This window comes from Carassius auratus, chromosome 27, assembly GCF_003368295.1.
Source record: "Carassius auratus strain Wakin chromosome 27, ASM336829v1, whole genome shotgun sequence".
In the NCBI taxonomy this organism is placed as follows: Eukaryota; Metazoa; Chordata; class Actinopteri; order Cypriniformes; family Cyprinidae; genus Carassius; species Carassius auratus.
This window is the reverse complement of record NC_039269.1, coordinates 26795519-26810804: the sequence shown is the minus strand read 5'-3', so window position 1 is coordinate 26810804 and position 15286 is coordinate 26795519. Positions and strand designations below refer to the sequence as shown.

The 15286-nt window shown below is 38.5% G+C and overlaps 1 protein-coding gene across 1 annotated transcript; it reads right to left on the bottom strand.

Moving 5' to 3' along the window:
* Window positions 1-4322: 4322 nt before the first annotated feature.
* LOC113046084 (3-ketodihydrosphingosine reductase) lies at window positions 4323-15286 on the bottom strand. The gene is made up of 10 exons (XM_026206935.1): window positions 14868-15286; window positions 13662-13751; window positions 13157-13213; window positions 12378-12443; window positions 12194-12289; window positions 11262-11453; window positions 11084-11167; window positions 10451-10534; window positions 9491-9592; window positions 4323-7071 (listed from the first exon to the last, which is right to left on the bottom strand). The coding sequence occupies exons 1-10, from the start codon at window positions 15054-15056 to the stop codon at window positions 6943-6945; spliced, it is 1089 nt and encodes a 362-aa protein (XP_026062720.1). The 5' UTR covers window positions 15057-15286; the 3' UTR covers window positions 4323-6942.

Here is a 15286-nt window from a genome sequence, read left to right as displayed (position 1 = left end):
CATGCGTGTGCTCCTCCTGCAGTAACTCACATGCATCCTCCTAGAAATAAAACCCCATTTGTTAGATCTGGTTAGTATAAACTCCCATGGAAATATACTAGCAAGTATGTTTAGGACTGTGTAATTGCACAGTATCTTTGTTTACTAATCCACTTCGTTTTCTGGTTTAGATCAAAGCTATCCCTCTAATGAATAATGGGGCTGTGATGTAGGCTATGCTGAGATCTCACTGAGCAGACATGTTTTAACAGTGGTGTTTTTACTCGTATTAGCATTTGGCGAAACATCACAGGTAGTGTTTGCATGATGTTTGCCATCCTATTTATTATGGAAGGCAGTTTCAGCCACTGAAAAATAAAAAAATATTTTTGTCTTTCTCAGACTTGTGAGATATAAGCTTGCAATTGCGAGTTATAAAGTCTGAGGAGAAAAAAAAGACTACGTTCTCAGAATTGCGAGTTTATAACACAATTCTAAAAAGGAAAAAGCCTGAATTGTGAGATGTAGTCCAAATTGCAAGAAAAAGTGTTCGATAAGTGATGGAAACTGTCTCCCATTGAGACAGAGTAATTAAATGTTTTAGCATTCATTTAATTACATGTATTTTTATCATCGTTATCGTCTTTGGTGCATCGTTATTTTTAATCAGTTCTTTTTTTTCTTTTTGAATACCATAGTATATATAAAAATAATGCAATATAAAACATTAATATCCTTGCATAATCATATACTGAGCATAAGCTTATTCACTTCTGTTTCTAGGTCACTAATCGAAGCAGATTTATGACACTGATCATGTGAACTACTTGGTACAGAGGGTCAGATGCTCTTTGGATCATTTTCAAATCATGCTGAAGAACAAGATCATCAGAAGTTCATGTGGGTTGAGCAATGAATATACAGCCTAATCATATACAGGTGCTGGTCATATAATTATAATATCATCAAAAAGTTGATTTCACTAATTCCATTCAAAAAGTGACACTTGTATATTATATTCATTCATTACACACAGATATAATACATTACACACTGATATATTTCAAATGTTTATTTCTTTTAATTTTGATGATTGTAACTGACAACTAAGGAAAATCCCAGATTCAGTAACTCAGAAAATTATAATATTGTGAAAAGGTTCAATGTTGAAGACACCTGGAGCCACATTCTAATCAGCTAATGCCGCGTTTCCACCGCAGGAACTTTACCCAGGAACTAGGGACTTTGGACTGGTACTTGGTGCGTTTCCACTGCAGGAACCAGGAACTAAATAAGGTTCCAGGTAAAAAAATGCCCCTCAGAAAGTCCCTGCTGGCGAGGTGGTACTTTTTCAAAGTTCCAGAACTTTCGGGGGCGGGACTTGGGTGCTAAACATCCTGATTGGTTTAGTTCAACCACCATTTATTCAGATAATTTGTGGTTTATATATGTGGTTTATTTATAAAGACAGTGCCTATTTAAATATGTGTTTCGCCAATCTCTGAGACGGTGAGCTCCACTCGATCAGCGGGAGCTCAGTCCTCATGTATCCGCAGAGAGCAGCCTCACCTCGGTTAGACCTTCTGATATGTGCCGATGGCTCTGATGTGTCTTTAGCGGTTAAACATAAAATATAATTCGTTTTGGGTAAATTAACAGGTTATCTTTGGTCTGTATTCAATTTATCTATATGTTAAAATGAAAATAAAAAAGGCAAATTTATAAAATATTTTGTTTCATTGTAATGGCTGCATATACACATATCCCTGAACTAACATTTCTGCAGCTGTTATTATGTTTAAATGAAAATGAAAGGAGGCAGTGGTATTTGATATCCTTTTTCGTTTTATTGTAAATATACAGAGAGGAAAATTGCAGTAGCCATGGTCAGCTGACTGAAGTTATCAAGTACGTTACGCTGCTGTTTGCAGAATTACCGGATTCAATTCGTCGCGGACATCACACTCCCGAGTCGAATGCACAAAGTCTGAACTACCGAGGATGCACGTCCAAAATCAGCATACTTTGTATTGAGAAACGTGCGCAGTCCTACGTCACCAGTCTATTTGCCTAATCTTCCCGGTACTTTACACCGCGGGTGGAAACGCAGAAAGCAACAGGTCTGGGGGAAAAAAGTTCCTGGTACAAATGTTCCGGGTAATTTCCATGGAAACGCGCCATAATTAACTCAAAACACCTGCAAAGCCTTTAAATGGTCTCTCAGTCTAGTTCTGCAGGCTACACAATCATGAGGAAGACTTGACAGTTGTCCAAAAGATGACCATTGACACCTTGCACAAGGAAGGCAAGACACAAAAGGTCATTGCAAAAGAGGCTGGCTGTTCACAGAGCTCTGTGTCCAAGTACATTCATAGAGAGGTGAAGGGAAGGAAAAGATGTGGAAGAAAAAAAAGTGTACCAGCAATAGGGATAACCGCACCCTGGAGAATATTATGAAACAAAACCCATTCAAAAATGTGGGGGAGATTCACAAAGAGTGGACTGCAGCTGGAGTCAGTGCTTCAAGAACCACTACACACAGACGTATGCAAGACATGGGTTTCAGCTTCGTATTCCTTGTGTCAAGCCACTTTTGAACAACAGAGTGGTTATGTTCTCCGATGAAATTAAAATTAGCATTTTGGAAATCAGGGTCCCAGAGTCTGGAGGAAGAGAGGAGAGGCACACAATCCACGTTGCTTGAGGTCCAGGGTAAAGTTTCCACAGTCAGTGATGGTTTGGGGTGCCATGTCATCTGCTGGTGTTGGTCTACTGTGTTTTCTTAGGTCCAAGGTCAACACAGTTGTATACCAGGAAGTTTTAGAGCGCTTCATGGTTCCTGCTGCTGACCAACTTTATGGAGATTCTGATTTCATTTTCCAACAGGACTTGGCACCTGCACACAGTGCCAAAGCTACCAGTACCTGGTTTAAGGACCATGGTATCCTTGTTCTTAATTGGTCAGCAAACTCACCTGACCTTAACCCCATAGAAAATCTATGGGGTATTGTGAAGAGGAAGATGCTATATGCCAGACCCAAGAATGCAGAAGAGCTGAAAGCCACTATCAGAGCAACCTGGGCTCTCATAACACCTGAGCAGTGCCACAGACTGATCGACTCCATGCCACGCCGCAATGCTGCAGTAATTCAGGCAAAAGGACCCCCAACTAAGTATTGAGTGCTGTACATGCTCATACTTTTCATGATCATAGTTTTGATTTGGCCAAGATTTCTAAAAATCCTTTCTTTGTATTGGTCTGAAGTAATTTTCTGAGATAATGAATTTGGGATTTTCCTTGGTTGTAAGTTATAATCATCAAAATTAAAAGAAATAAACACTTGAAATATATCAGTCTGTGTGTCATTAATGAATATAATACACATGTGTCACTTTTTGAATGGAATTAGTGAAATAAATCAACTTCTTGATGATATTCTAATTTTATGACCAGCACCTTTATAAATATCTTTATAACTAAATAAAAATGATTAAAAGTAATATTAATACAAATTACATACGTGTTTGTATATTTGTATGTGTATTTTATATATATATATATATATATTTTTTTTTGGTGTAAGGGGAATATACATATAGATCATTTTATTATTTCTTTTTTTGCTTGGCACTTTGCTTTTAAATAAAATGCATGGGTAATTTAATCTGTAGTTCAGGTCAGGATAAGATGAAATGGAAATAAGCATCTGTTTAGGCAAAGCATAATTTGGTCCTCAGCCTCACCTCAAAATTAGCATTGGAACTTCTTTAAACAGAGCAAGACCTTTGATCTTTCAGCTTGCTTTTTCCCTCTGTCAGTTCTGACCGAGTTATTCAGGCTTTTGGTTTTTCTATTTCAGACTGACACCAGTCACTAAAGTGTTTCAAAGTAGGAATACAAAGTAAATGATCAGGCTGAATTACCTTTCAAAAGTTATTTATTTTCATTATATAAGAAAATAAGACAAAAGCAACAACATTTTTTTTTCTCCCATGGCACACAAGGTGAAATTTATGCAAGTTTGGCAACGAATGAGTAAGGAAAAAAGAAACTTACAAAACACAGAAGAAGAAAGAATCCAAGTTGGTCTTTTTTTTTTTTTGTTACTCAAACTATACATCTTATTCTCAGAAATATCTCAACATCAGTCAACCAAACAGTGAGCTATAGCAGATGATAAAAAAAAAAAAAAAAACACTAGTGTCCTCTTGTGTTTGATTGAATGGTGAGCACAGGCTTGATTTGCATAGCTTTAAGGAGTTTAAAACAGTTTCTCTACTGTTAGCTTCTTAACCACTAAATAACTGACTACGTCCATGTGTTATGGAAAAGGGCACGACAGAATCGTATGTCCGACATATCGGCACCTAACTTATAGCTACTATGTGCTGGACGACTTGCCTTGAGCCAATATCAAATGAGAACATCGTCGTTTTGACTCATGCATCCTCATTCTCATATTTCGGGTCTTTTTGTAAAAAAATATCCATAGCAAATAATGTACAAACAAACAAAAACAATGTCTTTTTCCATACTGAAACCAATATGCGTAAACCATACACAAGCTATGCCATAGTTGGATGTGGAGGTATCAACCCTTATAGCTTTTGTAGTGGTCTGTCAGAATCTCTTAAGGCTTGAAAATGGGCGTCCATGACTGTGCCTGACTGCATTGGTCAAAGGTTTCTAGTATACCTGCAAACTCCGGGCTCGTTTAAAAAAAAGCTGATAGGGAATAGAAAAGAGGGATTTTTTTTCTTGGAAAATTCTATATAATATCTACATGTTGTTTAAATAGCAACACATGTGTACGTTAACCTAAACTCTAAAATTACCACTATGATTTAAACATGTTGCAGTTTTAATTTAAACAGCAATGGATAACCATGTTACAAGCTATTAAATGATTACATACGTTATGGGAAAGCAGTAATACAGTGGTAACCCTGTAGCCAAGACAAAAAAACAAAAGGTGATGAGTTTGCAGGTATGTTCTAGGAAAAACAGCAGCTTAACTAACATCATATTGAAAGAAAGTGTTACTTCAATCAAAAATGAAATTCGGTCATCATTTATTCACATGTCATTCCAAAACCATAGGATTTTTTTAATTTTATTTTGGGGAACCAAAAAGAGAAATTTAGCCAAACGTTTATGCTGCACTTTTCCACAAAATGAAAAGAAGCACTATTAAAAGTAGTTCATACGAATCATGCACATTAAATTTGAAGTACTGAAGCAAAAATTTGACTCAGAAAACTGTACATGCCATAACTCCCATATTTCATGCACAGTAAATTCAAGATCTTAATTCAAGGGATTTTTCTGTTTCTAACCCAAATCAATAATGCTTTTTCAGAAGAAATAATATTTTACACTTTTACAGTCCTTTTTTGTTTATTTTGGAGCTTTGCAGGCCCCATTCACTTTCACTGCAAGGAAAGGAGCAGCAGGAACATTCCACTAAACCTCTCCTTTTGTGTTGTACTGAAAACAGAATGTCCTACGGGTTTGAAAGAACTTGAGGGTGAGTAAACACTTAATAATGACACAATGTTCATTTTTGGGTGAACTATTTAAATGGATTATTTTCTGTGCATTCAGGCATTCAAGAGATGGAGTCCTCATAAACATCCGCTCACATAACTGTAGGGTGTGATCGCATCACATGCTCCCGTTTGCTTGTGACAGTGAGGAAGGCAAATATTACAACAGCATGAGTAAGTGTCATTTTCTCTCTAGCTATTGTGTTGTCAGTAAGGTACGAGGGGCAGGTTTGGAAGCAGAAAACACAGTTTATATGCTGGAACCATCTATTTTACGTTACGACAGAGCAGAGCACGAGGATATTCACTTGTCCTGTGGAAGCCATATTGCTTGTTTTGGTGTCAAAATCTGATCAAGCTTCACAACATCTACAGTGTTTAAAATACCTGCGTGAACACTAGATGGACCCGCATTTATTTACCTTTAATACTACAGAGATCTGGGGTTGTGGACATGGAACCATCTGACTATGACTGATTCTAGATCAGCTTTAAACACGGGCTGCTGCACATGTAGGCTTTTGCTCAGGTTACACCTGATCCGTTTGGATCTCCAGCTCCACCTGTTGGCAGAGAGGTGCACTGACTCGAGCCAGCGAGCCTTTAAACCTCTGCAATGGCTTTTCCTGACACATCCTTCATTCAGTTCAGTGAACTCTTAGAAGCCCCTGAGGTCACCTAAACGCATGCATACAAGCAGAAAAATATACATACACACTCGCACGCGCATTTATAAGGTAAACATTTCCTTCAGAAACCCCCACACAGAGCAAAGGAGATAAGGCAGAGTGGCAGACTCCGGCTGTTTCATCCGAAAACACAGATGTCCTGTATCCGTACCTTAAAACTATGAAATCTAAAAGCAGGAAGATACAGTGCTTGACTATGAAAATCACAGACCAGTCAAAAGAAGAGTTCTTCACCTCACTGTAACATAAGGAAGTGAAGTTGTTTTTTTACCCATACGGCAAATGGTAACATCTCAATTCAAATAAAAGTTGACTGAAATTATTTCTAGTGTTAAAATAACATTAGGCCAACAGGCTAGAACAAGAACTTAGAGAGCATGTGGTTTTGAGAACAACCACAAACTTTCATTAACGAGAGAATGTACTAGAGGCAGTGAGAACCAGAGAGTAAATCATTTCAATGCATATAAAGTTTTAAAGAGCTGGAAATATTGATGCAGCATGCACTGGAATGATCGGGGTCCTGAAAGACACATCATGAAAGATGGACGCCTATTACAGGTCTACTGAAAAATATTAGCAAAAACAATGTTTTGTCAGTTTAGACCTCTATGCATTTGAACTTGTCTGCCAGGACGGGTGGTGCGTGCTGTGAGGTGTGTGTGTGTGTGTGTGTGTGTGTGTGTTAGGGGTGCTGACGGAGGTGCATGTGGTGGGAAGGCTGGTGCTACTCCCTCTTGTCTCTCTTGTCTGCTGCTTTGGACTGTTCTCTCTGGATCATACAGCGGCGGACGATGCTGTCGAAGCTGCCCAGGTAGAAGAGAGCGATGGTGCGGAACAACCCCATCGTCACAATCTGCACAGAATGACATAATGACCATCTGAACATAACAGAAAAACTAAAGATCATCTAAAAACTAAATACAAAATCTACCTACCTATCAATCCATCTATCCATCTATTCATCAATTTATCTATCCATCTATTTAATTAGATCTTGTCTATTCATCCATCCATTTAAATATTGTCTATTTATCCATCCATCCATCTATCTTAGGGGTGTAACGGTACGTGTATTCGTACCGGACCGTTTCGGTACAGGGCTTTCGGTACAGTGCACGTGTGTACCGAATGACGGAATGCAATATTTTGTGCACGGATTATAAGTACATTTTCGTGTTTCCAAACGAACATATTAAGTGGCGGAAGTCTCCGTGTTCAGCGCAAATCCCGCCCTGCAGCGGACTTTAAGGCCGGCGACCCATTGGATGCGTGGAGCAAGCATCCATTTTTTAATTCGGCTCCCATGTTAACAGGTTTAGAGCTTGCAGACTGCCTGCGTGAGATGCCCGTCTCAGGCACGGTTCGAGCCGTGAGGAAAACACGTGCATGCTAGAAATAGAACGGATGCCTATTTTTCACGCGAAACGCAAGCGTGTTGGAAGCGTTTCCAGGCAAAATAGAATAGGAAAATATATGTTTATATGTAATTTTATACACAAATACCATAGACAGTAAAAGAAATGGACACAGCGACCCCATTGGAACTCAATTGAGACAAGTGAAGCGTATTTTAGCACTTCCGTTTCTGACGCGCAGACTCAAACGAAGCTTGACGACGTCAGCAACCTGTCTGACAGATGTTAATCTTCTAGTAGCTGTGCGTGCAAACTACCATCGTTAATCTTGCAGAGACGGCGGGCTTGAGCGGGGAGTTATGTGGCGTGAGCAGGAGTAAGTATTCTGATTAATTATTTTATTTAGTATTTTAAAATGTAACGGCAGTATGCCATATTAAGTTAATTGCCTGCGAGCTTCTCCTCCTGTCTGTACGGTAATGCGACGGAGAGTTGCGTGGTTATGATGCAATCGTTAGCCTATTTTTACAAAAACGGTTTCTATGGGGCCATAATGTAACATAGAAGGTAATGGAGCCCTTTATACATTGTCGTGTATCTTTAGAAATAAATAATGGACAAACTGAGTCTTTAAACGCCTCAGATGTAAAGTTATTCGCTGTCAAAGTGACATCAAAATGAATCGGAGTCAATGGGAATGCTAACGCAAGTGAAGATCTGCTAAAAGATGGCGGCACCCGGCCGACTTCAACTTCTGGTCGACTTCCTTGCAGCCTGACAAATACATATTAATTCATGACACTTTGATGTTTGAATGTCTATAGGTTGACATAAATTCAGATATAAATGTAATTTAAAAAATAAATGAATAATTATCGATTTTCAAATATTGCACCTGTCAAACTTAGTCTATTTTGCAGTCAATACTGTTGACGGTGTCCTTTATCAGTAGGCTTTATATTTATGCTCAACATGAAGTATAGATGTTGTCATGAAGACAAGAGCCTGGTCTGTCGGCGGTCTCCCTGTCACCTACAGCAGCAGGCACAGCACGGTTCTGGTGAAGCAGGCCTACAAGCTGGGATTGGTAATGCTGATCTATTGATCTATTTATTTATCCATCCATCCATCAATCTACTTAGATATTGTCTATATATCCATCCATCCATCCATCCATCTACTTAGATATTGTCTATTCATCCATCAAGATATTCTGTCCATTCATCCATCCATCCCAGCCATTTTTAAACTCTGATTTTGTAAATTTTGTATTAGGTTAAAACTGTAAGAATCCAAACTGTGGGTAGTTGCCATGACATCAGACAGCTGGACTGATTTAGAAACCTCATAATAATTTTGTCAACAAGATATAAAGAGTAGAAGAATAGAAGTAACACGGCCACAGACTGAATCTGCAGACTCTCTTCACATATGGAAAATACGCTGAATGTCACAGAAAGGATTTAAAAATGGTTCTGCACACAAAGATTCCTTCCTCACATGCTGATAACATCTGAATCCGTTTTACTTTAAAATCTGCTGTGACTCGATCTTCAATTCTTCAAAGGAATTCATAGAAAAGCAGCAGTAAAACAATGCCGCCTGGCTGATCTCTCAGGTTTATTCCTCAGTTTTGAGTCAGAGAAGAGCAAAAGTCAAGAGGCTCATTAAAATCTTCAAAGGGAATATGGAAGACTGTGATTGACTCAAATAGCCCTACGACAGCTGGATGCAAACATGATGTTACTAAGATACAGAGGACAGGCAGGATGATGAAAGACACATGATGCAGAAATAATTACACAAAAAGGGAGGAGTCATCCAGTTCCATCTCCTAAGGTACTGTCAGTGAGTCGAATATGATGCCACTGTTGCACTAGACTCAGACTCTCTGTGTTTTGTGATAATGGGCCGTACCTGCTGCAGCCCCTCAGTGATGGAGGTAACCGGGGACATCCCACAGGTCAGCGCTGACAGCATGTAACCATCAGGTCCAAATGAGCTGGTGAAATTTCCCTGCTGTGATGGAACAGAGACAGTAATAGTTATTACATATATATATATATACACACTACTATGTTTTAGGCTCAATATCAAACTGAATTAGAATTTGGTGGGGTACCCTTGGTAAAATTAGCATTTTAGGGGCTAAACATCACATTAGTTGTATTGGGGTTGCTTCGACCCACGGACATGAAACACAACCGCGGACTTGGTTACACTGGTTGGCCTTTAATACAAAGAGCCGTAGTTCACTGACAATAAACACAAAAATCAATTTCAAAACGGAGGTGATTCTTTGTTGATTTTGAAAGCGATTTTCTGTAGCTTGTCGGTGGACTATGGCTCTGTGTAGTGAATGCTGCTCCACCTGAACCAGTGTTGGTTGCCAAGTCCACGGTTGTGTTTCACGTCCGCGGGTTGAAGCGACCCCAATACCAATAACGTGATGTTTAGCCCCTAAAATGTGAATCTTACCAAGGCAACCCTGCCAAAAAAAACGCGTTTTTTAACCCCGTGATGCAATTTTTTAATCAGGGAACCTCCTGGAAACGCGATTGGACTAGTTTTGGACTAGTTTTGAGAAGCAAGTTGGCAGGATTTGTTGTGAAAACCTGGCAACCCTGATCTGAACGCACGTGCTGGAGATGTACTTCTAATCACAGGAGCGCCTTTACTGATGAGATGTGCATGAAAATCGCATTCGATTTTTTGCACGGCCCTAGATATAGTTCACCCCAAATTAAGATATTTTGAAGACCACAGACAAAAAAACCCTAATGTCTTTTTTGTTCCACATGCAGAACAAATTCATACAAGTCATACAAGTCTGGAAATGATCAAAATTCAACTATTGCTGGACCAATCCCTACTTACCACTGCATCCTTCACTACAATCTTTGCTACTTGCTCAGGCTGACAGACTCCAGCAGTTTCTGAAATCAACTTAGTCTCCAGAGGCTGTCAAACAGAGAGTCAAACCAGAAGAATAAAACACAGACAGGAGAGAGAAAAAAAAAAAAGTAAAGTAAAGAGTCACACTTTAGTTTGAGGAGCAATTCTCAGTATTAACTATAACTATTAACTATGACTTTTGCCTTAATTCACTCCAAATTTGCTGCTTATTAATAGTAAGGCAAAAGTTTAAGTAAGGGATAGAGATTAAGGGATCTGAAATATGGTCATGCAAAATATGGCATTAATATGTGCTTTACAAATACTAATAAACAGCTAGTATACTAGTAATATGCATGCTTATAAGCAACTAGTTTAGAGTGATGAGCATTGGTCCTTAAAATAAAGTGTTTTTTATCCAGCATTGCTTTTTGCAGGGACAAAAAGCCACCCAATAATAGCACTTAATATTTTTTAAATTCAAGAAGAACGAACCAACTTTTTAACAGAGCACAGACATGCATTATTAGAAATCCTTCACTGTTAAATATTCTATTAATATTAATGTTCCATTATAATATTCTATTAAGGAAAAAAAAACATCCGTTCTCTCACCTTAGTCTTATTCTCTTCCGCAAAACCTGGAGTGTCAGTGTCTGGAGGATACGCCACAGTCACATAGATATTATAGGGCTTCATCTAAGAAAGACCAGGACGAGAGACTGAATTAAAATCAAAGTTTCAACGGACTGTAATGTGGTAGATATTAAGCGAGCAGAACGCGTACACACACCTCCATCTGTAAGGCCTCAGCCAGACCACGCAGGGCGAATTTGGACGGTGAGTAGGCCGTGTAGCCAAAGAGGCCGATCTGCCCTGCCTGAGACGACACAAACATGATGCGGCCCATCCGCCTTTCCTTCATGGTGGTGACCACTGCCCGGGTGGGGTAAACACTGCCCAGATAGTTCACCTCCATCAGTTTCTGTTTAAAGAGAGCACACACTTCACCTCAGGGACAGATTTCTCACCATTATAATGCTAAAGGAATTGTTAGGGTATTTAGAGTCGCTTTCCTGCACAGTTTAGCTCCAACCTTGATCAAACTCACCAGCTTGTAATTTAGTAATCTAGTAAAAAACTAGTAATCCGGAAGCGGTGTCCAAAATGGCTTAAATATTCATTGGTTTACTCAAATTTGGACGCTTTGGAATTTGGAAACGGTTTCATCACTCATGTCATTTTATCATACATGCATTTATTAAAAATAACTATAACAAACTTATTTTGTAATTACACATACCTCTATGCCAGCTTTGTGGTTTTGTCTATTGTACAATAATACAATAAATACTATTTTGGTTTGTAATGCTTCATATGTGTTCACAATCATTCAATGAATAATTAAACACTGCCAACAAACATAAAACAATTATTAGTATTCATCATTGTATGTGTTTATTATTTTTAGTGTCTCCCCATGCAGCGTTTTTTTTCTCTTCGATAAAAGATGTCATAGCACCCTAAGGCGACAGTTATGAATGTTAAAAATTAATATGCTACAGTAAGGAGCGGGTTTGGACAAAGCCTTTGTTTGCGTTTGATTAGGGTTAACTAAACTCTGCAGGACGGTGGCTCTTGAGGGTCAGAGGGTGTTGCGAGGTGGTTTCTTACTAGCATAATCTGAAAATGCCCACATGAGTGTCTATGATATATTGATCTTACCTTGAAGCGGTCAACTTCCACTTCCTCAAACTTCCCAGATATAGACGTCCCAGCACAATTGACCAGCATGTCCACAGGACCCAGCTTCTCTTGAGCCTGTGGAGCAAACACACAACACAACGGTCAGCGACCTCACCACAAACCACCTGAAGAACACATTAATAGCAGTTAAATGTAAACATACTTGTTTAATGACGCTCTCCACCTGGTTGTAGTCTTTCGACACGTCAACAGAAATGCAAAGCACCACCTAGAGGTGATCAAAACTATAGTCATACACCCATTTAAGGTTTTTGGGTTGATTTTGAGTGCTCTAGCCAAAAATACAAAAAGAATACATCCTTACATTTAAAGATGTAGAACCATGCCAAGGCCAGGCAAGTTTATTTATATAGCACATTTCATACACAATGGTAATTCAAAGTGCTTTACATAAAAGAAAGTAAAATAATCATGAAGAAAATAATAAAAATTAAAAAATGCAATTTTAAAACTTTGGAAATGATTTAAAAATTAACTTATTTAAAATGAATTTAAAACAATTAGAAATAGAAAATTATTTTACATAAAATACAGTGAATACGTAAAATACAGTGCAATCGGTTCGGACATTGCACAGTGCTCATTCAATAAATGCACAGCTAAACAGGTGGGTTTTGAGTCTAGATTTAAATGTGACTAGTGTTTTAGCACATCTGATCTCTTCTGGAAGCTGATTCCAACTGCGGGCAGCATAGTAACTAAAGGCAGACTCCCCTTGTTTTGTGTGAACCCTTGGTATTTCTAACTGACTTGATCCTAGTGATCTGAGTGCTCGGTTAGGTTTATATTCAGTGAACATATCTGCAATATATTTCGGTCCTAGGTCACTGCGTGACTTATAGAGGAGTAAAAGTACTTTAAAATCAATCTTAAATGTAGCTGGAAACCAGTGTAAGGACCTGACACCACAGAAACACATACCTGCTTATCATTTATGGCACATTTCTCCACTTCTTTCTTGGCTTGAACCAGTTTGTGCTGTAGAAAAATATGTACACCCACAAATATTTACTTCCAATGACAGCAATGATTATTATGTCTACTAACAATCAAAAGTTTGGGCTCAGCATTTTTTTTCTAAAAAGAAATTAATAGCAAGGATGCATTATACTGGTCTTAAGTGACAAAGATATCTATTATGTTACAAAACAAGGTAATTGATATCGGTTTAAAAAAAAATCCTCATATTAGAATGATTTCTGAATGATCATGTGACACTGAAGACTGGAGAAATGATGCTGAAAATTCAGCTTTGCATCACAGGAATGAATTGCATTAGAAAATATATTACAATAGAAAACTTTAATAGTATTTCACAATATTATGGTTCTTACGGTATTTCTGTTCAAATAAATGCAGCCTTGTTGAGCATTAGAGATTCTGGACCACAAACTTTTGACGCTAGTGTATAGAGTGAGTGACAGACCTCATCTCGTGCCACCAGGGTGATGAAGGCACCATGTCTGTAGCATTCCATGGCAATACACTTCCCGATCCCACTGCTGCCTCCGGTCACCTGATGACGGACACGCCATTTATTACAAACCAAGCAAGTCATGGTTCATACAATTTACTAAAATATGCAAACACGACTACAAACAAATTCAACAAACAAGCAATTATCTACACCGCAGGTGCCACAGAATGTGCATCTGCTCTCATCCAGTAGATATAGAGTGCAACAGTTAGGTAGCAGATGTTAAAAATCCTGTTCATAGACTCCAATAATGCACAAGACTGATGGTTTGAATCATGACTTAACCCTATGAAGTCTACTGAACATGAGCAATACTTTCCTGTTGTACACAATGCCTTCTTTTGCCCAACTGAAGTTTTTTCAGATATGATACTCAAAAAAAAAAAAAAAAAACATATGAAAAACTGGTCGTGCATATATAGGCGACAACAAATGGGACAAACAGAATCATGGCTTTTCATTAGATGTGCTGTGAAAATGTATGAATGCTCTATATGTGTGAATTAATTCTGATGTTTCTATGAATACAATCAACTGCATAAAGCATGAATAGGCATTTTATTTACAATGCTTTGCAAAATATCCCATGAAATCACAGATGAACACTGCATATTTCTAGCTCAACATGCTGTTCATTTACAACTAGAGAAGTCTGAGCTCTTGATAAACTATGAACCCTAGCAAATGCGAAAACATGCAGTACCCGCTTGAAAGGTCCATTGCCCTGTAACAAATGGTTGCATAACCAGTACAATTACACTTGTTTGGCCTCCAGTAAAATATGACCTTTAACATGAATATTAGTTAATTTGATAAGCATTTGCAATCTAGAGCAATAACAGTTTCAGCAACGGATCAAGTCAAATGGACATCTGCACAGCTGTATGAGTTACATGTGACATAATGAATAATTATCAGTAATCACAGCTGCATTGGGTTTATGATTGTCTACTATCAATTCAAAATAAACACTTAATGAAAAAAGCACGATCAATGCGTTAATGCAATTAAATTATTAGGCTTTTTCGATAGACGGACTACAGGACCTATTGACAACAACCTTGTTACATTAGTTTCTTGTTAGCTTAGCTGCTTCTGATGTTATGAGATCTGTAATTTCTAACATATTTAAATAACAGAGTTACATGAACTTACCACCACATGGGCCCCGTTCAGTTTGAGCGGTTTGGGGCTTATTAACGGGGATATCATGTACAGCAGGAGCACGAAGGCCACGATGAAAGCAGCCACTACCAGGAGCATCACGAAAGGCAGAAGCAGCCACCAGGAGTTAAAGGAGAGCCAGTTTGAGAGCGTGGAGCCGAGAGCCTCTTCAGAGGACATGGGTCAACCTGATGCTGCTGACGTTAGCTCACAAGCTAAATGTGCAATTCCAGACACTCCTCCGTCACGGGGACAGAAGATAACAGGCCTTCGGACGAGCCGTTTATGCTCTTATTATCTAGTGACGTGTTAGAGGCTTGTGCTGTAGATGAAATACTCAATTCAAGCAAAACTCTCCGTTCACTACATTAACCAAAACAGAGAATCTATCCAATTTGAACGAATGATGG